At 43.1% G+C, this 21,847-nt stretch overlaps 1 protein-coding gene across 2 annotated transcripts in view; it reads right to left on the minus strand.

Annotated features, from left to right (window-relative positions):
* APLF (aprataxin and PNKP like factor) overlaps positions 1 to 21,847 on the minus strand; it is a 401,298-nt gene that overhangs the window by 326,156 nt on the left and 53,295 nt on the right. For both annotated transcript variants that reach the window (XM_077485939.1, XM_077485938.1), the window contains exon 3: positions 10,889 to 11,055. In XM_077485939.1, coding sequence (XP_077342065.1) covers positions 10,889 to 11,055 — 167 coding nt within the window. The remainder of the gene's footprint in view (positions 1 to 10,888; positions 11,056 to 21,847) is intronic.

Raw genomic sequence — 21,847 nt, forward strand, 5'->3', positions numbered from 1 at the left:
TTACAAGCAGAGAGTAAATTACTGAAGTGACTGAGAACTTTTACAATAATGATCGCTTCTAAATTGGTTATAAATGAAGGGAGTTTTAATATAAAGTAGTGGTATAGTCATACCTCTATTAACAGTCAATCAGTGTGATGCCACAACCAATCAAACTGGCAGGAAATATAAAAGAGCAACAGAGTTTTGAGTTTACAAACACACAAAACTCTGCACACAGACAGCGATCCCTGAAATCAACTCTGAGTTCAGGGACAAAAGACAGCACACATTACAGTTGTCAGGCACACGGTTAACCCTTGATTTCCCCTTGATGTCAGCCCCTTCCCAGTCAGTGTCATTAGTACAATATTATCACTGTATTAGTGTCACCAGCCATGTCAGTGTCAGTTAGTAAGTTAGTGACCCTCCCAGCCGGTGTCTGTTAGCGCCAGATTACCCTCCACACTTTAAAAGTCACACTATAAGTCACTGATCACCGTCATTACTAGTATAGCATCTAAAGCTGAGTAAATTCCATACACCATAGTTTGTAGATGCTAGAACTTTCACACAAATCAATTAATATACATTTATTGGGATTTTTTTTTTTTTTACCAAAGACATGCAACATTTTTCGGTATTTTTTCATTGATATAATAAAAAATAAAAAAGCGAGTGGTGATCAAATGCCACCAAACGAAAGCTCTATTTGTGTGAAAAAAAATATATAATTTGAAATTTGGGTACAGTATTGCATGACCCCACAATTGCCAGTTAAAGTAGCACAGTGCTGAATAGCAAAAAAAATCCCTGGTCGTGAAGGTGGTAAAACATTCCAGAGTTCAAACAGTTAGAGGACATCATGGAGAAAATGTTCCCCCTTTAAGATTTTGTGGTATAGAATGCATGAGCCTGGCTCCCATGGGAGGTGACCACCAGTGGCGCTCAATGGAGAGGGAGGCTTAGTGGATTTTAAAGTTGCAGACTAGGGTCCCACAGGGGTTAAACCTTAGATGGGACCTGGATTTACATCTCCGCTGATTTTCTTCCCCCTTTTCTTTACTGCACTGTCGGTCTTTGCTCTCTGGCTTCCCCTTATAATAATACGTTTATTTTGTTTTGTATATCTTTTAATGCTTTTATTCTTTATATTCCTCTCTTTCTATTTGTATATCTTTTTTGTTTATTTAGATGTTAATCTAATTATTTTCCCTGGTTTGTACTAATGGGAGGATTAACTTGAAGGGGTTCATTTGTCACCCCCCCCCCCCCCTCTCGAACAAGGTGTTTTCTATTTATTCTGCAGTTTCCAATGAGAGCTGAAATGCATCAACATTCTCTGTGTGTAGGATCATGTTACTCCTGATGGACCATCAATAAAAATTTTAAGAGCATCTACACGATTTTGTTGTTATGGTCATACCTCTGATTTAAACATATGACCAGTTCTCCCTCAGTCACAAAGCCCTCTCTGCTGGTTTAAACAGAGAGAACTCTATTAAGGTAAAGCAGGCTCCACGCCACCACTCACATTTTATGAATGGGCTGTAAAATGTGTGCTGGTGCTGTGCATACTTCAGCAGAGTATAATGGATAGGGATCTACTCTGCATTACAAATCAACCCAAGTGTATTTCTGCTTAAAGCAGATCTATCATAAAAAGTGAAGATATATGCCCTGTACACACAGGCGGAAATTCCTATGGAAAAGGTCCAATCGGATTATACTGTTGGAAAATCCGATCGTGTGTGGACTCTATTGGACTTTTTTCGTCGGAAATTCAGACGGAAAAAATTTGAGAGCAGGATCTAAAATTTTCTGACAAAAACAATCCGATCAGACTTTTTCCGATCGTTTGTAGAGAATTTCGACTGACAAAGTGCCACGCATGCTCAGATTAAATTACGAGATCAAAGCTATTGGCTACTAGCCCCTACGCAGTCCCGTCGTACGCAACGTACGTCACCTCGTTCCGAATGATCGGATTTTCCGACAACTTTGTCCGACCGTGTGTATGCAACAACAATTTCAAACAAAATCCGTCTGAAAGAATCTGATGGGTTTTGTGGTCGGAATATCTGACCGTGTGTACAGGACATAAGGAATAGGGAATAAAATATCTACAAAGGGTATTTGTGCCTAAGCAGGATGTTGAAAAATCTACCTTTGGCTTAAAAACAGCAGTGCATTTCCCAACATGTCTAGGCACTCCTGCTCTGTATTCTGACAGCTGCACCTCCATACCTCCCAACAGTCATTCATTTGGGGACTTTCCCTCTTTTGGAACCAAAGCCTTTCATCTCTCCTTCTTTCTCAGCTGTTTTTGGCCTCTTTTTGGCCTGATGTAAGGCTTTCTGTAAAAATGTATTATTTAGCTATCAAGTCTTTTACTACACTTTTTATATAACCTTTAAATTATTCTATTTTTTTTTTAAGGAAAAGTAGTGATTTAAAAAAATTGGATTAAACTAATAATTTCTTACAAAGAAATCCTCACAGTCCATGTTACTGGAAGCATGGCAGGGGCAGTGTATCATTTGGGTATATGTTTCACTCTATGTGTTCCTCTTTCTCATCTCACAAAGTTGGGAATAAAACTATCTGCAGTACAAGATCATTTAAGGCACTGTTGCCTCTGACAGTTAGTCTCATGAGATTGGGAATGAGGTTTGGTGATATCACTACTTTGATGCTCACTGTTATCCTTGCTGGAGAAAAAGCTGTATCTGGGGACCTACAGCGCAAGAATCTCTACAATTCTTTTTTCTTCATTAATTTTGTTGACTGTGCTTCCTCTACTTTTCTCCTGCAGTTTAGGAGATTACCCCACCAGTCATCATATCAATCCATCAAGAGGCAGCTCTTACATGAGGAAGCAATGCCCTTCTCCTCTACCAAGATGGCCGATTTTACACAGGCCATTGAAAGTCAGTAAGGCGCAAAAGATCAGCTGCAGTGAGACAGGCAATACTGGTGACGAGTCCTTCACTTGCCTCGTTTCCACAGTACAGTTCCTGTTTTCAACATAATATTTAACGTTTACATAAACATTAAACCAATCAAAGTGTAATATAGGTTTTGATGCTTTATATACATTTCCTCCTAATCACTGATGTGAGGCATGCCATTGTCACAAAGAAAGTAGCTTTATACAAAGTCCATTAACTTAATTTAACTCTCTTTATACAAACTAGTAGAAGAGCTAATTAGGTACATCCCTGCTATGGAGGTGTTTAGGAGCCCTTTTGTTAAGCAGATTAAAGTACTAACACATTATATAATAACTACACTAGCCATTCTTTGTAATGTTAGCAGTATTAAAAATGATCCTATTATTTAAAATTGCGGCATCCTACAATTATCCTGTAATTGTTCTGTAGGCTAAATAATCCTTTGTACCACTAACAAGCATGAACACAGAATGATTTCTCAACCAGTTAGAATTTTTCTTCCCTCCTATTTTATGTGCTGTCAGTAATAATTTTGTAGCTATAATGCTTTGATGCTAGTCCTGTTCAAACGTTTTATTGCACATTCAACAAATCCCATCCCATGGTTTTATTAAAGATAAAAACTAGGTTGGAGATAATGTTAGAAAATGGGTGTCTATAATTTACGCTGACCCATCTTCTGCTTTGAGGTTAACATATGCTGTCTTCTTCTCTATCACTGTACAGGGGAGCTCGCCAGGGTTGGTCTCCGTCACCCCTTCTTTTTGCTCTTCTAAATGGAAATCCTCCTATTATTAATTTGCCAATCTGATGCGTTTTGAGGTATAACTATCCAAGCTAGGAAGGATAAAATTGGCCTATATGTGGACGATCTTAGCCTTTACATGCAAGATTCCTGTTATTCAGCAATTACCAACCAGTGGTCCATTGACCACTGATGGTCCACAAGAAAATTTTGGTGGTCCCCAGGGGTTCTGCCGCAAATCAACATTGTGGCAGATGTATACCGCCCAATGTTGTTTCCAGTGTTGTTCTCAATGTGCGCTGACAGTCAATACTTCAGCATGCACTGATACCCATTGCTTCCTCTTAAGTTCTGGCTCCTGTGAACTCAGAGGGAGGGAGGTGTTGGAAGTAGTGCGGGAGGTGAAGAAGGAGGGGACTTCCAATGGCGGCACTGATCACAGAGTGTGCAATGGAGCATGGTGCTTAGGCACATGGCTGGATAAGGAAGTGAGATCCAATGATGAATCTGTCTAAGGCAGCAGCGTGATGCAGAGAGCAAGGGGGGTAAGCAGGGGGGGGGCAGAGCATTGTGTGTACAAAGCAGCAGTGTGATCCAGGTGGATGGGGGCAGAGAGCCACAACATTGTGTGGACATGGCATGTAAAATTAATGTTAGTGGTACTCCAGACTCAAAATTGTGAGTTTAGTGGTCATGAGGTCTGAAATGTTGGCAACCACTGCTTTAGTGGCAGTGATACAAATCCTTAAAAAAAATTGTCACTTATTCTTGTTTAAAAATAAATGGGCAAAAATCCGCATTGATGCTGTTGCAACCTGATGTTAACCAAATTGACCAGACCTGATGCCCTCTTAAAGTGGTATCGTTCAAATATTTGGGGGGGGGGTACTACAGTTAACACTAGTAGCCAATGTGGACCCCCTTACTCACTTTGTTAAAACGAAATTTATCATTGCAGGAAGGATCCCTTACCCAAAAATCTCTACATTTTATCACATATGCCCATTGTGGTCTCTTCATCCTTTTTCAAAACGATTGACTCCCAATTTTTTTTCCTACATCCATCGTAAGCTGAAACTCTCTGCTACCCAGAAGACTAAGGGTGAGGTACATATGGCTTTGCCTGATTTCTACCTTTACCATCTGGCGGGAGAAAAACACCACCTAATTAACTGGCTTGCCCCTACCTAGCCAAATATGATACAGACCCAAGCGGTCACAGCGTTGGGATTGATCATTTGCTTATTGGTCTTGAGGTCCCAATATCAGCATTGCCCAAAGTGAATCTACCTATATTCACCCTGACAAGATTGATTTGGTGGGAAGCTAGAACGCTTGAAGAGTATTCTGATGTGTCTTTAGTCTTGCCAATTCGGGGAAACCCTTATTTTGTCTCAAGGCAGCATATATGTCATATGTTTGCTTACCACTATGTTTCTTCTGACTAGGGTTTCAACTTTATGGACTATGTCCAAGATATATGCCTTAGGTCATTAACACACCAGATTTGCAATGTCATATCTACTCAGGCAGCTTTGAATAATGGTTTGTATTTATTTTGTTCTTTCCTCTTTTTGTAAAATTTAGATTTTTTTTTTCCAGTAAATACAGAATGCAAAGAAAATTGGGGAGGCCCCATGTTTACTCAATTAAACTAATTTACAGACTCATCTAAGGGCTAATTATAATTTAGCACACACATTCTTTTATAAATAGTTGCAACTATGACATGCAGTGTTTACCCATTTTGGTGCCAAAATATTTCTCACTACCCTCTTCTAGGGGTCTTGCGCTCACAGGGTCCCAAAGGACTGATATCAGAGCTGTATTCGCATTTATTGCATATTAAGCTGAGCAGGTCTCATTTGCAGGTCAGGTCCAAGTGGCAGTCCTTATTCCCCTCTATAACTGAGGAGGATTGGGAGGAAGTATGCTCCTCCCACTTAACAGTATCACCGGCCATGAACAATTTGTTGGTACCATTGTACATCATGCAGCAATCTTACCTTACACCCAGCCTCCTATTTGGCATGCATCATATTCCAAGATTCAAATGTACTAGATGCGGGTAGTCTCCAGCAGATTCTGTATCTCTGATGTGGCTCTGCCCAGACATAGATTGATACTGGCAACATGTGGTAGCTCTGCTCTTTGCAGTCATTTCTACCCCAGTCCTGCTAACCCTGGAGATATGCCTGCTGGAACTACTAGACAAAGAACAGTGTGGCATAGGTACACCAGAATATTTTTAGGAGAAACCTTGTTTTTAGCCCAAAAGACGATTGCACTTAAATTATTACAACCATCTCCTCCCACAGTCTCTCAGTGGGCTAACCCAGTTAATCAAATCATTGCCTATAAAAAAAAAAATGATGACAACAGAGGTTGTCCCAGTAAACACCATACGATTTTGGATGCTTGGTGCAACGCTACTCATTCTCCAACTACCACTGCTTAATGTTATTATGTACAACATTGAACCTGTCTAGCAGGGAGCGCCCCCCTTCCCCAAACCACCCAACCCCCCATGTTGAGGGCATACGGCCTGGTATGGTTGGGGGGGGCGCACTCGCTCTTCCCCACCCCCCTTCCTAACCAGCCGGGCTGCGTGCTCGGATAAGGGTCGGATAAGGGTCCGGTATGGATTTTGGGGGGGACACCCATGCCGTTTTTTCGGCGTGGGGGGTTCCCCTTAAAATCCATATCAAACCTAAGGTCCTGGTATGCTCCTGGAGGGGAATTCCCTCTCGCGCTCGCTGCGATAGGAAAATGCGTTTTTCCTATTGCAGCGAGCGCAAGATGTACAGTATCCTGTCGCCGAGAACCAGCGTGATGGGATCACACTGGAAACATTGTCGCGGACAGGTGCTGTAGCTGCCCTTGCGTCGTATTTGGTCAGCTAGGAACTGGGTCCGGCGGAGTTCCGGCAGGAAAATTTAAAACATGTTCTATTTCTAAATTCCGTCGGATTTTTGGCAAGCAAAGGTCCGATGGAGACCACGCATGATCGAATTGTCCGACAGATTCGCTCCGCCAGACCTTTGCTGTCAAAAAGTCTGGCCGTGTGTACGTGGCATAAAGGATTTTCCAAGAGATTTTGATTTACTCCTAGTTTTGCACGAGGTGTTATTGATCACAGTTTATGTGGTTAACATATGATGCCCAGTCACTGATATTATCAGTGACTGAAGCGAGGCTATTAGCATATGATTCTTTCATATGATAGAATGTGATTTTATTATGCTATTTTTTAAGTTTAATTTCAATAAAGTAGTTCCTGAGTCCTATGAAAAGGAATAACAATTGGGTAATTTCTGTGTGCTAGCAGAATTACTAGCAGAATTAGATTTTACCAGAGGCTGGTAAAAAAAAAAAAAAAAAAAGGTTAAGAGATTTTCTTAGTTTGGACAAAATGAAAAATAACCCCTCACATCAATTTTAGAGGGTTAAAGTGGTATTAAACCCAAACGCAAACATTTATTATATTGCAGCTTACCAATTCTTAGATGTGATGGCTGCATTAGTTATATTTCTGGCTTTTTTTCTTCTATTTTCATCTGGTGATCGAGCCAATAAGTCTGTTATTTTTCAAAAGTATAACTTCTTTTAAAGATGTGGCATAGTTGTGTAGTGGTTGGCACTCTCGCCTAGCAGTAAAAAGGGTCGCTGGTTGGAATCCCAACCATGACACTACCTGCCTGGAGTTTGCATGTTCTCCCTGTGCCTGCGTGGGTTTCCTCTGGGTACTCCGGTTTCCTCCCACACTCCAAAGACATGCAGGTAGGTTAATTGGCTTCTGTCCAAAATTGGCCCTAGTATATGAATGAGGACCTTGGATTGTGGGCTCCTTGAGGGTAGAGACTGATGTGAGTGTGCAATGTACAGGGATAGGGACAATTGTAGACACTCACTCAGGTTGAACTAAATGGACTTGTGTCTTTATTCAACCTTACTAACAATGTAACTATGTATCAGTTACATGGATGAGGCAAACCATTTACCACTGACAAGGGTGTTTAAAATGATCAGCTTTTATTTATTTATGTAAAACCTTTTTTCCAAAAGGAAAAAGAAAAAACTGTTAGCTGAAACTGATTTTTAAAAAGATAAGTATGGGAATCAGGGTTTTTGCAGAACTATACTTGCCTACCTGGATGCGGCATTGGTCCCCCGCCGGCTCTAACACTGAGAACTGAGCATTCAAACCTTGCAGATTTCTCGGTTTTTAGAGCTCTGTGAGTAGAGAGATGACGACTATCAGTCCCCGGCTCTCTGTCCCCTGTGCTCACTGGAGCACTGAGCTGTGGAGGGGGCGGGAGAGGCCGGCTTAGGCTCTCGGCCACTCCCTAAGAGGCTGAGCCAGGTAATGGTCCAGGCATGTGGGCAGATCCCAAGAGTGGATATGGTCGCAATCTTGCATGAGCCTGGACGGGCTATGTGACGTCAGCCGACAATGGTCTTCAGCCCACTGTCAGCTGAAAATGGGTCACGGGAGTTCAGAATGGACTGCACTCCTGTGATCCACAGGAGAAGTACAGCCAAATGAGTTTTGGCTGTACTTCTCCTTTAAAGCGGAGTTCCAGTCTCCTAGCCCAAATGACACTAATAAAACTATAGAGATTGCTGTAGATCACCATAACTATAATGGATATTGCTTGCAAAGTGCCCATTATAATTACGTTCAAACTAATAAGTTTTCTTTTGTGACCCTCAATTCCAGCGGTGGCCGTGAAGGATGTGGGCAGATGAAGTCAGTATGGCTTAATTTCCTGGATTTTGTGCAGCTGGCTACCCAGCATGCACCTCCCAATATTGTGGCTGTGCAGTAATAACACTACAAGGTGCGCTTTGTTGTTATAAGGTTACTATAGCAGTGGAGGCGCCAGCGGAAGCCGATTGCGTCACATCCGGTCATGAAATCTCACAATAGTAGCCGCATTAGATGCCTGAAGACTCCTGGGATGTCTGTCTTCAGTCCCAGGAATTTTCAGGCAGGGCTGATGACGTAGTCACCTACGCAGTCACAACCGGAAGTCACGAGGAAGAATGATGAGAAAAGGTACTTTTCTCATAAATGTCACCATATTAATATCCAAATATTAAATCACTTAGGTAACACATTTTAATGTTAGTAATTATTACAAATGAGTGGAACTCCACTTTAAAGTTTGGGCTGGAGTTTGACTTAAGCTCTAAATCAGATAGTACATATAACACTCCCCTCCGCCCAGACTACTAACAGTGCTGTTGCCCAAAGATGTCTCTGTTGCTCCTTCGTACAGAGTGTAGGCACCCTAATACAGGAGGTGTGTTACTGGCCAGATCACAAGGTGAAAACAAAGGGGAAACAATGCCGAAAAAAAGAAAACCAATGCAGCCACCACATCTAATGATTTGTAAGCTGCAATAGATTATATTTTTGGTTTGAGGTAAAAAAAATGTATAGCCAATTGATGATGATAGCAGTATAGCCATGTCATACATTTTGCTCCAACAAAATAAAGCCTGCTACACACTACAGTTTCAGTTGCACAAAAAAAAACTGACAACCGCTGTATTAACCATGCGAAGTTAGTCCAGCGATCTCTCCCGCTGAGCGGTTGTGTACTGACAGGGGGACGGCCCCCCGCGAGCACACCGCCATTAGCTGAGAGTGGTGATCAGAAGTCCGTCGGATGCTGGTTTTCCAGCATGCTCGTCCAACAGAAGCCAAACAACTAGCTTCTGTCGGACAGACCAACGTACACACGGTCAGAATGTTGACAGTTTTTTTATTGAACCGGCAAATGTCTCCCAACATTTTGCTCGTGTGTACGGGGCTTAAAGCTGCTACCTCCTTTATCTTGCACGCCATATTAAATGAGACATCCTAGATTAGACTTCACTCCAAGTGAGGTTTCTACCTCTCAGGGTTCTTCTCATGAAACGGGTTCATTCCATACACTATTACATTACTAGAAGAAATCTGTCGTGTCTGTGTTGCCAACTTACCTCCTTCATAACGGAAATGTATAAATACAAGTAAAAGGCGCAACACACTATTACCTCAACGTTGACCATATAATAAAATCCATAAAAGTCCAGCAATGGGTATAGGATTATGATGTATAATGGGTCTGCGAGTCAGGGCTGCCACCAAAATAAACGAGAAGCCAGAAATCCAGTAGAGCTGAGAAAAACAAGGAAAGGGGCGCCTCTGAATAAATAGTATACCCTTTAATTAAAAAAAAGCAATATCAACTCACATGAGAGAAAGCAATGTTGCACATAGGTAACATCCAGGAGAGGGTGTGAAGGCTCACCACTAGGGATGAGCTCAGGCGTGTTCACATGGAACACGTGCTGACCCCGCCAGGAAGTCGGTGCAGCGCTGTGCTAATCACAGGCAGTGAGACATAGCCCGATCTCTGCAGCCACACATCGGGGTAATGTCTCACTGCCTGTGATTAGTGCAGCGATGCACTGACTTCCTAGCGGGCTTAGCACGTGTTCCATGCGAACACGCCTGAGCTCATCCCTACTCACCACCTTCACACCCTCTCCTGGATATCTGATGTCCCAGCAGGACTCCACTATACTAGTGAGAAGTGGACCTCACCATGACCTGATCATCCACTTTGATCCTGCTCCTGGACGGTATCCAGCTCACCTATGTGCAACATTGCTTTCACTCATGTGAGTTGATATTGCTTTTTTTTTTTTTATTATTGAAGCGTATACTATTTATTCAGAGGCACCCCTCTCCTTGTTTTTATAATGGAAATGTATGTACAATCTAATTTAGCTGGTTCTGTAGTGACAAATTACAGAACCTGTATAATGAAGAAGGATCACTTGTAGTCACTTGTGCCTCAACAGCATTGAATGCTTTAAACTTGCATCCAGTCACAAACCTGCTGGATTCAGCTGAGCTGCATAAATATAGACACTTAATGTAATACACCAATATTATAAATATGGGCCGGTACACTGGGGTGCATGAGGAGCATTCAGAGAGGACTTCATATGATGTCCACCCAGAACAACGAATGTCCCTCCCAGCCATCATATTACAGTAGGCTGGGCGGGAAGTGGTTACATTTTGGTCAAAGCTATACAGTTTGTTTTTATGTTCAGACGGCCCTTAACTGCATTGGCATTTTTTTGGTAAAAGCGATTCAACCCTTTAAACAAATGTCAGTATTAATAGAACACAGAGAAATGTCTTTACCTTATGGTCGCCTCCTGTGAAGGATGTTGTGCAATGACCCGAAAAGAGTATTTGTCAGGCAAGAGGGAGATGCAGTCACCAGAGTGCAGCCAAAACCATTCATCTCTTTTCAAAGGTATAAAGGTGTTGTTGTTAGACGCTTGATAAAAACAAGGATTCACGTGTATCTGGAAGAAAATAAAACAAGATAAACACTCATTATAAACTAAAAACTCAATAGTGTGTTTCTCCAGTTCTCGGAAAACTAAGCAATTACAGGGCACAAATGCCATCCTTTATACGCCAATGGCTGAAAATATCCACGCAGCACGTGGATAGAACATGAAAATGGAGGAAGTGGACCTGAGGCCCTTCCATCTGTTCTGAAACTTCAAATCCCATTATGTGATGCCAATCAAAATAGTACTAAGCGTTAACCACTTGAGTCCCATTGCTTTTGTCTTACTTAACCACTTGCTGTCCACAGCTTTTATTTATTTTTTTCCACGCACATTTAAAATTTGCATTTTTTGCTAGAGAAACCCCAAACATATGTTTTCTGAAAGCAGAGGCCCTAGAGAATAAAGTGGTGGTAGTCTTAATTTTTTTTATGTCACATGTTTGCGCAGACGTTTGTCAAATACAACGTTTTTGAAATTTTTTTATTTATGAATGAATAATACTCAATTTGTTGGTAAAATATAACAGATGATCTTGCATCGAGTAAACAGATACCAAACATGTCAAGACTCAAAAATGTGTGCACCCAAGAAATGGAAACAAACTTCAGAACTTTTTCATGAGCAACACTTTAAAAGCCTTTATAGCAGGGGTCTCAAACTGGCGGCCCTCCAGCTGTTGTGAAACTTCAAGTCCCATCATGCCTCTGCCTATGGGAGTCATGCTTGTATCTGTCAGGCTTGCAATGCCTCATGGGAATTGTAGTTCTGCAACAGCTGGAGGGCCACCAGTTTGAGACCCCTGCTTTATAGGTTATCAATGAAGAGTTAATCATAAATGGTGGCCATAGAATTATTGCTCTCACTCTGACATTCACAGGAGTACCTCACATGTGTGGTGCAATTCCTGTTACATATACGTGTGGAACCTACAGTGCTTAGTTAACTGCCTCACTGTCTAAAACAGGCAGGGAATGGCAGCTCTGAAACTGGCAAACAAGATCCTCCTCGCTTCTGACGTCATTTGTCACAGAGGGTATTGGGGAACATATATGTAAAGCCACTACAGCCATTTACTGTGGTCCTATGCTCCCCGGGGCAACAAGAATCCAAGGAAACCACAGGGGGGGGGGGGGGCAACCCTTCTAGCTAAAAGTCACTAATATTAACATGATATAAAATCATCCAAGAAATTAATAGCATAAGCGTATACATATCAAATCGCAAGACTGCATCCAATGCATTTCATCATTAACAACGTCATCGGGGTGCTCTGATGAGAATTATGATATAATTGCAATCTTTGCTGTTTTCAAATAATAAATTTAGCAGTGAGCACTATACTCTTCCTTTGTGTTCCCCGAGCTTTATGTTTCTGGGAGTGGCTGAGTTTGACAATTCCACCTACTATTCAAATCCTGGGACTAAGGCCGCGTACACACGGGCGGACTGTTCGCCCAACTTTGTCCGCTGAACAGTGTTTCAGCGGACAGTCCGCTCGTGTGTGGGCTTCAGCGGACAGTTTCAGCGGACAGTCTGACGAACAAAGTTTTTCGGAATTCCCGTAAGACAGTCCGCTGAAACTTGGTTTGAGCGGACAGTCCGCTCGTGTGTAGGCTTGTTCGCCAAACTAAGTTCCGCGCATGCTCAGAAAGGATTTACACGCCGAAGGTTGCATTGCAGTGTATAGGACGTTGTTTTTCTAGTCCCGTCGTACGTGCCGTTCACGTCATCGCGCACGCTTTCAGCGGACTGTTCGTTCATCGTGTGTGGTCAAGTCCGCTCATGCAAATTTTGAGCGGACTGTTTGTCGGATTGTTTAACAAACTAAGTTGGGCGAACAGTCCGCCCGTGTGTACGCGGCCTAAGAGTTGCATGCTGTGAGCCTCTCCTGGTGAGGAACACCGAAGAGGATCACTTTAATCTTTTTCACTTTAATACATTCTATGCATTAAAGGTAAAAAACCTAATGTGCTGCAAAATCCCCTTCCCCCTCCCCTTATACTTACCTGAGCCCAAACTGATCCAGCAATGCACACAAGAGCATCTGCTTTTGCTGCTGTCTGCCTCCTCATTGGGTTTATTGAGAGCAGCGGGGTCCATTGGCTCCTGATACTGTCCATCTAATGCTGTGCCAAGCGAGTGGGGGGCAGGGCCAAGCTCCTGCTCTGTGTCAATAGATGCAGACAGGGCAGCTCGGGAGTTAGTATGCACGGAAGCCCCCATGGAAAGCAGCTTTACATGGGGGCACATGTCGAAGAGGAGGAGCCTGGAGTACCAACGGGGGACCCCAGAAAAAGAGGATGGGGCTGTTCTGTGCAAAACCAGTGCACAAAGCAGGTAAGTATACCATATTTGTCATTTTCATTTTTACAAAAATTAAGCTTTAATATCACTTTAAGAAAGCCCTTGGGCATCAGACATCCTAAAAATGAAGGCGATAAAATGTAGTTTTTATATAAGGACATCCCAAAATGCAAGATGGCTCCCCTGTGGTTGGAAGAAAATTAATCTTCAAAAATACAATTGTGAAACTGTGGAATTGTTTTTGATGACTGCTGATTCTAGCAAATAAGACAGAGGATACAATATGTTGTACTGTTAGATGGAAATACTCAGTTAATACTGCAACAAATTCAAATGTGAAAAGTGGAATATGTCCATAATAACCTCAAAAAGTGCATCCACTCATGAAGCCGAAAATAAGACCTAGTGTGATTGTTGGTAATGGCTGCAATATAAGCCCTATCCCCAAATAATCCCTAGTTAAAGTCCTTGTAGGTCTTATTTTCAGAGTAAGGCCGCGTACACACGGGCGGATTGTCTGCCCAACTTAGTCCGCTGAACCGTGTTTCAGCGGACAATCCGCTCGTGTGTGGGCTTCAGCGGACTTTTTCAGCGGACAGTCTGACGGACTTTGTCTTTCGGAATTTCCGTAATTTTGTCCGTCCAAACTTGGTTTTGGCCGTCCAAACTTGGTTTCAGCGGACAGTCCGCTCGTGTGTAGGCAAGTTGGACGGACTAAGTATGGCGCATGCTCAGAAAGGATTTACACGGCCGAAGGTTGCATTGCAGTGTATTGGACGTCGTTTTTCTAGTCCCGTCGTACGTGCTGTACACGTCATCGCGCAAGTTTTCAGCGGACTGTCTGTTCATCGTGTGTGGTCAAGTCCGTTCATTCAAAATTTGGACGGACTGTCTGTCGGATTGTCTGACGAACTTAGTTGGCCAGACAATCCGCCCGTGTGTACGCGGCCTAAGGCTTATTTTCGGGGAAACAGTGTAGGGCTTATTTGGGGGGGTAGGGCTTATATTGCAGCCATCACCAACAATCACGCTAAGTCTTATTTTCGGGGAAACAGGGTAACGTATAAGGTAATAAAACACTTTGGATCTCTACCAGATGGATAGATGGCTTTCTCTATGCAGGATACCGTATATATAAAAACCCAGTCTAACATGTGGAAGAGGAACCACATAGTGTAGCAATTTCCCAAACATTTTTATTAAAAATCTAATTGCATACATGCAAAAGGAAAAGATAGCCAAGATAGCTAGACATTAAGCCTGCATGATGAGGTCACTGCTTGACCCCGCGCTTACGTGTTTTGTTCCATAGAACGTCATCCAAGGGTTGCCTCTGTAAATACTTTAAGGAGTAAATACTTTAAGGATTCGAAGTTATAGATTTCATTTTCAGCACTACCTGCTGGTGAGATCTTGCCCTGGTCTGAATATGACTCCATACAATTGTCATTGCCTTTCTGCCTGCCTACAGCCCACCAACCACTTAAAACCTCAGATAAGAAAAACTTGCACTGTATGCTAGAGGCTGTAAAATATTAGAATCAATATGATATCTGCCATTAAAAGATACGTAAACCCAGAATTTCATGTTCCTGATATTTGCCTACTGTACCATGTACTTATATGAAAAAGTATGTTCTCTTTGTATTGCTTTCTCTGTGTGAAATCTCTGGTGTTCCTGCCAGTCCCTCTGCTTTCCTTTTAAAAACTGACCACACTAAGCAGCAGAACACATAGTCAGTTCTCTAGCTACAGTGAGGAAAATAATTATTTGATCCCCTGTAAATTTTGTAAGTTTGCCCACTTACAAAGAAATGAAAGGTCTATCATTTTTATCATGGGTGTATTTTTAATGATGAAGACAGAATATTCATCACAAAATCCAGAAAATAAGGACAATACAAATGTTATAAACTGAGGGGCAGTTCAATGAGTAAAATACGTATTTGGTCCCCTACCATCCAACAATAAGTTTGGCTCCCACAGGCTGGTTATAGTATGTGCTCATGTGGTACACAGATTAGTCCTGCCAATTTAAGAAGGTGCTTCTAACGACAACTCATTATGTGTATAAAAGACACCTGTCCACAGAATCTCGTTCTTTCATTCAAACCCACCATCATGGGAAAGACCAAAGAGCTGTCAAAGCTACGTCAGGTACAAGACTGTAGACCTGCACAAGGCTGGAATGGGCTATAAGACCATCAGAAAGAAGCTTAGAGAGAAGGAGACAACTCTTATTCACAAATTTAAGAAATACAAAATAATCAATCGCTCTCAGTCTGGAGCTCCATGCAAGATTTTGCCTCATGGGGTAAGAAAGATCATGAGAAATCAGCCCAGAACTACACAGGACGATCACCAAACGATTACAATTCACCACCATGGATATAAATCCTGCAGCGCCCGAAGGGTCCCCCTCCTCAAGAAGGCACACGAACAGGTCCATTTGAAGTTTGCCATTGAATATCAAAATGGTTCAGGGAAGCACTGGGAAAAAGTGCTGTGGTCAGATGAGACCAAAATTAACGTCTTTGGTACTAACTCGACTTGCAGTGTTTAGAGGAAATAAAATGCTGACTATGACCCTAAGAATACCATCCCTACAATCAAGCATGGAGGTGGAAACATTATGGTTTGAAGCTGTTTCTCTGCTAAATGTACAGGCCGACTTTGCCGCATTGAGGGGCCAATGGATGGGAACATGTATTGTAAAATCTTGGATGAGAACCTTCTTCCCTCAGCCAGAACACTGAACATGGGTCGTGGATGGGTCTTCCAGCATGACAATGACCCAAAAGATACCGCCAAAGCAACAAAAGAGAATCACATTAAGGTCATGGAGTGGCCAGACCTTAATGTTATCGAAAATTTATGGAGGGAGCTGAAACTGCAAAGCGACAGCCAAGAAACTTTAAAGATTTAGAGAAGATCTGTAAAGAGTGGACCAAAATCCTTCCTGAGATATGTGCAAACCTGGTAGCCAACTACAAGAAATGGCTTAACTCTGCGCTTGCCAACAAGGGTTTCTCCTCCAAGTACCAAGTCATGTTTTGCTTGGGGATCAAATACTTATTTTACTGCAACTCAATTTATAACATTTATATCATGTGTTTTTTCTGGATTTTTGGTTGATATTCTGTCTCTGCCATCCAATATCCACCTACGATAGCAATTATAGACCCTTCATTTCTTTGTAAGTGTGCAATCTTACAAAATTTGAAGGGATCAAATATTTTTTTCCCCCACTGTATTCTGGGAACTCAGCCTTCTCTCCTCCAATTATCAGACTTGTGCTGACTGCACCCCCCCCCCCTTCCTTGCACAGTGTCCTGTTGCTTCTCCACCCCCAGCTCTTATGCAGCTGAGAACAGAGGGAATGTGATCATTTACAAAAAAGGGGAAAAGAGTCTTTATCATTTTTTTTTTAATCTATCTATACACAAATGTTTTGCCTTTCATTACTATTTTAAACTGAATGGGTTGTTTTACAAGGCGGTTGTTAAGGCCTCATGCACACTGCTGCTTTTAAACTTTGGGCATTTTTTCCTGCCCTTAAACTCCCCTCTATGTTATCCTATGTGTCCATACACACATAGATGTTTTTTAGCACTTTAGTAGCAGGGGAGTTTAGAGGATTGTTTTGAATGTCCTAAAATCGAGTTCAGGAGAGGCAATTCTGACCATAAAAAATGCTGAATGCGCCTAAATGCTAGGCACATTTAGTGTTTATTTCAATGGCCAGAATAAATTCAGATTCTGCCCAATTAAATAAATAAACGGCCAAACTCTGTTAAGGTTTGGTAAACTAGCATAAACGGTTTTGAAAAAATGCAGCTTAGGTGAGTTTAAAATGCAGATTTTCACCTGTCAGGATAAACAGCATTTACAAGAAACCAGTGTACACGAGGCCTTACAACCACTTTAATATAAACAATACAACACATATCTTTAGGAGTTCCGTTCACTTCTAATATGATCACTTCCTATTATCATCAGCTCCATCTAGGGACAAAAATTCAGTATATTTTTATTAAAAACTGCAGTCAGAAAAAAATACTGCATTTTGACCACTAGATGGAGTGGACTATTATGGGAAGTCAAGTCATAGTATTAGAAAACGTAGGGGGAAGGTTTGTGAAGCCTGGATAAATGCTTGTAACATTTTTCTAATGCATATTCTCTAAATTGACCCCTAATGCCGCATACATACGAGTCGGACTATCCGACGGACTTAGTCTGGCGGACTTCCCGCCGGACTGTCCGCCGGACTTCCCGAACGAGCTACTTGCCCACACACGGCACTATTTCAGCGGACTAATACGGCGTACTAAGTCTGCCAGACTATCCGCCGTACTTTTGAAATGAACGGACTCGCCCACACACGCAGAGGAAAGTCCGCTCATTTTGAGCGCGTCTCCAGGTAGCCGGGGCCAGCAAAGGAGGCGTCGCTGGCCCCGTCACCTGATATGGACTTAAAGGGGAACCCCTACGCTGAAAAAACAGCGTGGGGGTCCCCCCTAGGTCCACATCAGACCCTTGTCCAAGCACGCTACCCGGCCGGCCAGGAAAGAGGGTGGGGACGAGCGAGCGCACCCCCCCTCCTGAGCCGTGCCGGGCCGCGTGCCCTCAACATGGGGGGTGCCTTGGGGAAGGGGGAGCCACGCGGCCCCCCACCCCAAAGCACCTTGTCCCCATGTTGATGAGGACAAGGGCCTCTTCCCGACAACCCTGGCCGTTGGTTGTCGGGGTCTGCGGGTGGGGGGCTTATCGGAATCAGGGAGCCCCCTTTAATAAGGGGGCCCCCGGGAACCGGCCCCCCACCATATGTGAATGAGTATGGGGTACAATGTACCCCTACGCATTCACCTGTAAAAAAAAAACACAACACACAAGGGTTAAAATAGTTTATTGCACAGCTCCGGGGGTCTTCAGTCTTTGGGGGTCTTCTCGCTGGACTCCTCCGCTATCTTCTGCTAGCTCTTTTACTACCGGAGGAGCCCGGCTTTCTTCTTCGCCTCTGCCCTCTTCTTCCGACTTCGGGGGCCTTGTCCCCCTCTTCGGGGGTCCTGTCCCCCTCTTCGGTTCTTCTTGCTGGGTCACCGCGCCTTCTAGCTCTTTTACAGGCGGTGGCCCGGTTTTCTGTCGCCGTCTTCTGTTCTTCTCTTCTTTTCTTCTCTTCAGATGTTGCCTCGTCTATGTCTCCGCTCACAATGACGGGGATGCGGCGCGCGGCGACTTATATAGGGACATCACCGGATGATGTCCCTGCCCATTATGATGTCACAGTCCCAGCCCCCCCTTCCCCAAGGCACCCCCATGTTGAGGGCATACGGCCTGGCACGGCTCGCTCGTCCCCACCCCCTTTCCTGGCCAGCTAGGTAGCGTGCTCGGACAAGGGTCTGATGTGGACCCAGGGGGGACCCCACACCGATTTTTCGGTGTAGGGGTTCCCCTTTAAGTCCATACCAGATGACGGGACCAGCAACGCCTCCTTCGCTGGTCCCAGCTACCTGGAGATGCACTCAAAATGAGCGGACTTTTCTTTTTTTTACCCAAAAGTCCGGCGGACTGGCACACACACGGCCGGATTGTCCGCCGAAAAGCAAGTCCGGCGGTAAGATTGGAGTGCAAAACAACTTTTTTAGTCCGCCGGACTTTTGGGTAAAAAAAGAAGTCCGCCGGAGGCTACACACGGGCGGATTGTCCGGCGGACTTGAGTTTGCCGGACTTTTCCACCGGATTGTTTGATCATGTGTATGCGGCATAAGTCTACAAATAGCACATACGATTTATGGTATCTATCTCTCTCTCTCATATATATATATATATATATATATATATATATATATATATATATATATATATATATATATATATATATATATATATATATATATATATATATATATATGAGAGAGAGAGAGAGATATAGATATAGATATATAATGTTGCCAGTGGTTTAGACATTAATGGCTGTGTGTTGAGTTATTTTGAGGGGACAGCACATTTACACTGTTATATAAGCTGTACACTCACTACTTTACATTGTAGCAAAGTGTCATTTCTTCAGTGTTGTCACATTAAAAGATGTAATAAAATATTTACAAAAATGTGAGGGGTGTACTTACATACATACTGTATGTGTGTATGTATGTATATATATATATATATATATATATATATATATATATATGCAGAGAATTCTCTGCTCAAGCCGACAGCTGTCAAACAATAAAACAGCCAGTCTGCCAAGTATCCAGGTATCACAACATTCCGCAGCCGCTCCGCTAACTATAAACATTGTAATGTTTTGTTCTTTAGATTAAAGGAATGAACTTTGGTCTGGAAATTAGGGAAGTTTAGCGACTTAAAGACTAAGCCTTTTTCTGATTTCTGACTAAACCTTTTTTGCTGGTTTCAAGTTAAAATCATTATTTTTTGCTAAAAAATTACTTAGAACCCTCAAACACTTCTTCAGTGTTGTCACATGAAAAGATATAATAAAATATTTCCAAAAAGAGAGGGGTGTACTCATTTTTTTTATATATATATATATGTAGCACTGACCCCCAAAGGAGTTGCTGGTTTTATTGGGCTTACCGTTACCTTCTTGACCTCTTCTCCATCTAGGGGTTCCCGTGGTAGATGGTCCAAAGAAATGTGGAAACTGACACTGAATCTTCTTTTGGGTTATTTATTTGAACCAGAAACAGAGTCTTTAGACAAGGGTAGAGGGTTAGGATTATGCTTGGATACTTTAGACTGCAAAAATGGAAAGTCTCTTATAGAAAAAATCCAGAGAATAACAACCATTTCACAGCTGGATTTCACAACCCCCGGATAGACCTCCTCTCACAAGGCCTAGCAGCCGGTAAGGTGTTAAGCAAAGTCTCTGCCAGAGACTTGAGTGTAGGATATTTGAGGAAAAGTCTCTGCCACAGACTTTAGCGTTACTGAGGGACATAGACAAATTTAAAGAGCTATCATACGATACCATTATCTCTCAGCTCATCTGGCGATACCCTATGAGAGTAGATCCAAGTAGGGTCCTTCAACTAAGCCTCCAGGCTCCTTCAGAGAAGTCAGCCTTGCACACAGCCTTCTCCTCCCCTGGGGTTTCTCCAGTTGCTGGGCCTCTCCCTTGGATGAGACTGCACCAGACCACCTTTGGATCAATAGGCCTCAAAATCCATTCAGGTCTGTCCCTGCAGTTGTGTCACCTCGGGCTAGCCAGCCCCGAGACTTGAAATGCATGGCTCCGCACCCCAGGCCGGGAGGGCCACGGGGGCTGGTCAGGAGGACCAGAATCACACAGACAGAAAATATTCTCTTCAACAGAGCAGAACAATGAATCACGTGATCCCAGTACCTTAAATACCACCTGCTAGAATGCACAGCAGGAGAACACTCCCACTGGGCTGGTTCCGAAAGAACAATGGCATTCAATACACCCAGCTAGATTGCGTTCTCAACCTTTCCGGCGGTGACAGCAACACCTGTGGTCAAGGGGAACCGAGTGCAGCCCAGCTAGACTGGTACTGAAACTAGAAATTTAGAAAATTAGCCCCAAAACCCAACTGTGGTTTCAAGAAAGTTAACTTTAAAAAAAAAAAACATAGTGCTTGCTCGTCAGGAGCCAGCGCTACATATATATATATATATATATGTGTGTGTGTGTAGCACCGGGCTCCTGAAGAGCACGCGCTATGTTTTTCAAAGTTAAGACTTTACCCAAACTACAGTTTGGTTTGGGTCTATTTGTCTAAATTTGACTTCTGTGTCAGTTTGACTGGACTGTGAGATGTTCAGCCTAGCCACAGGGGGCGCTGTCTTTGGTGGCAGGCGTGGAACTATGGTCTGGTCAGGCGCTTGAGTTACTCTCTTTCGGAGCCAGGTCAGTGGGAGTGTCCCTCTCGCTGTGCCCTCTGAGAGAGGGTATTTAAGATACGGGCGTCACGTGGTTCAGGGTTCCGGTCCTCGTCCTCCTGACCAGCCCCCAGGAAGGCTATGGCCTGGGGTTTCGTTCCACCCGACTTTTATGCCTCGGGGCTAGCTAGCCCAAGGCATGGAAAACTAGAGGAGGATTCAGAGGTGGATGGGTGCCGACTCTTTAGAAGAACACCACGTACGGAGGTTTTCTTAACAAGAACCTGGAAGGGCCGAAGTAACCGAGAGAATCCGGTCTTGTGGATATCGCCAAGTAGGCTGAAAGATCTAGGTATCCTTTATAATCAAAATAAATTAATAAGTGCAGCATTCTCTCTCTACCCAAAAAACATTCTTTGCACCTAAAGTTACTACACCTAACAAAAGTGCTTATCATTCATATAATCTCATAAACTAAAACAAGGGTAGGCAACCTTGGAGATGTGGAGATCTACCTGAACAACATGGAGGAAGTCAAAGATCACCGGGCACAGTGTTGCCCAATGTCGCCTCCTCACTGCCTGATTTAAATGTATAAACTGTACTACCATGCTGCAATAACGCG

This window comes from Lithobates pipiens, unplaced genomic scaffold, assembly GCF_037356315.1.
Source record: "Lithobates pipiens isolate NorthernLeopardFrog02 unplaced genomic scaffold, aLitPip1_a1.2 Scaffold_18, whole genome shotgun sequence".
Taxonomy (NCBI): domain Eukaryota; kingdom Metazoa; phylum Chordata; class Amphibia; order Anura; family Ranidae; genus Lithobates; species Lithobates pipiens.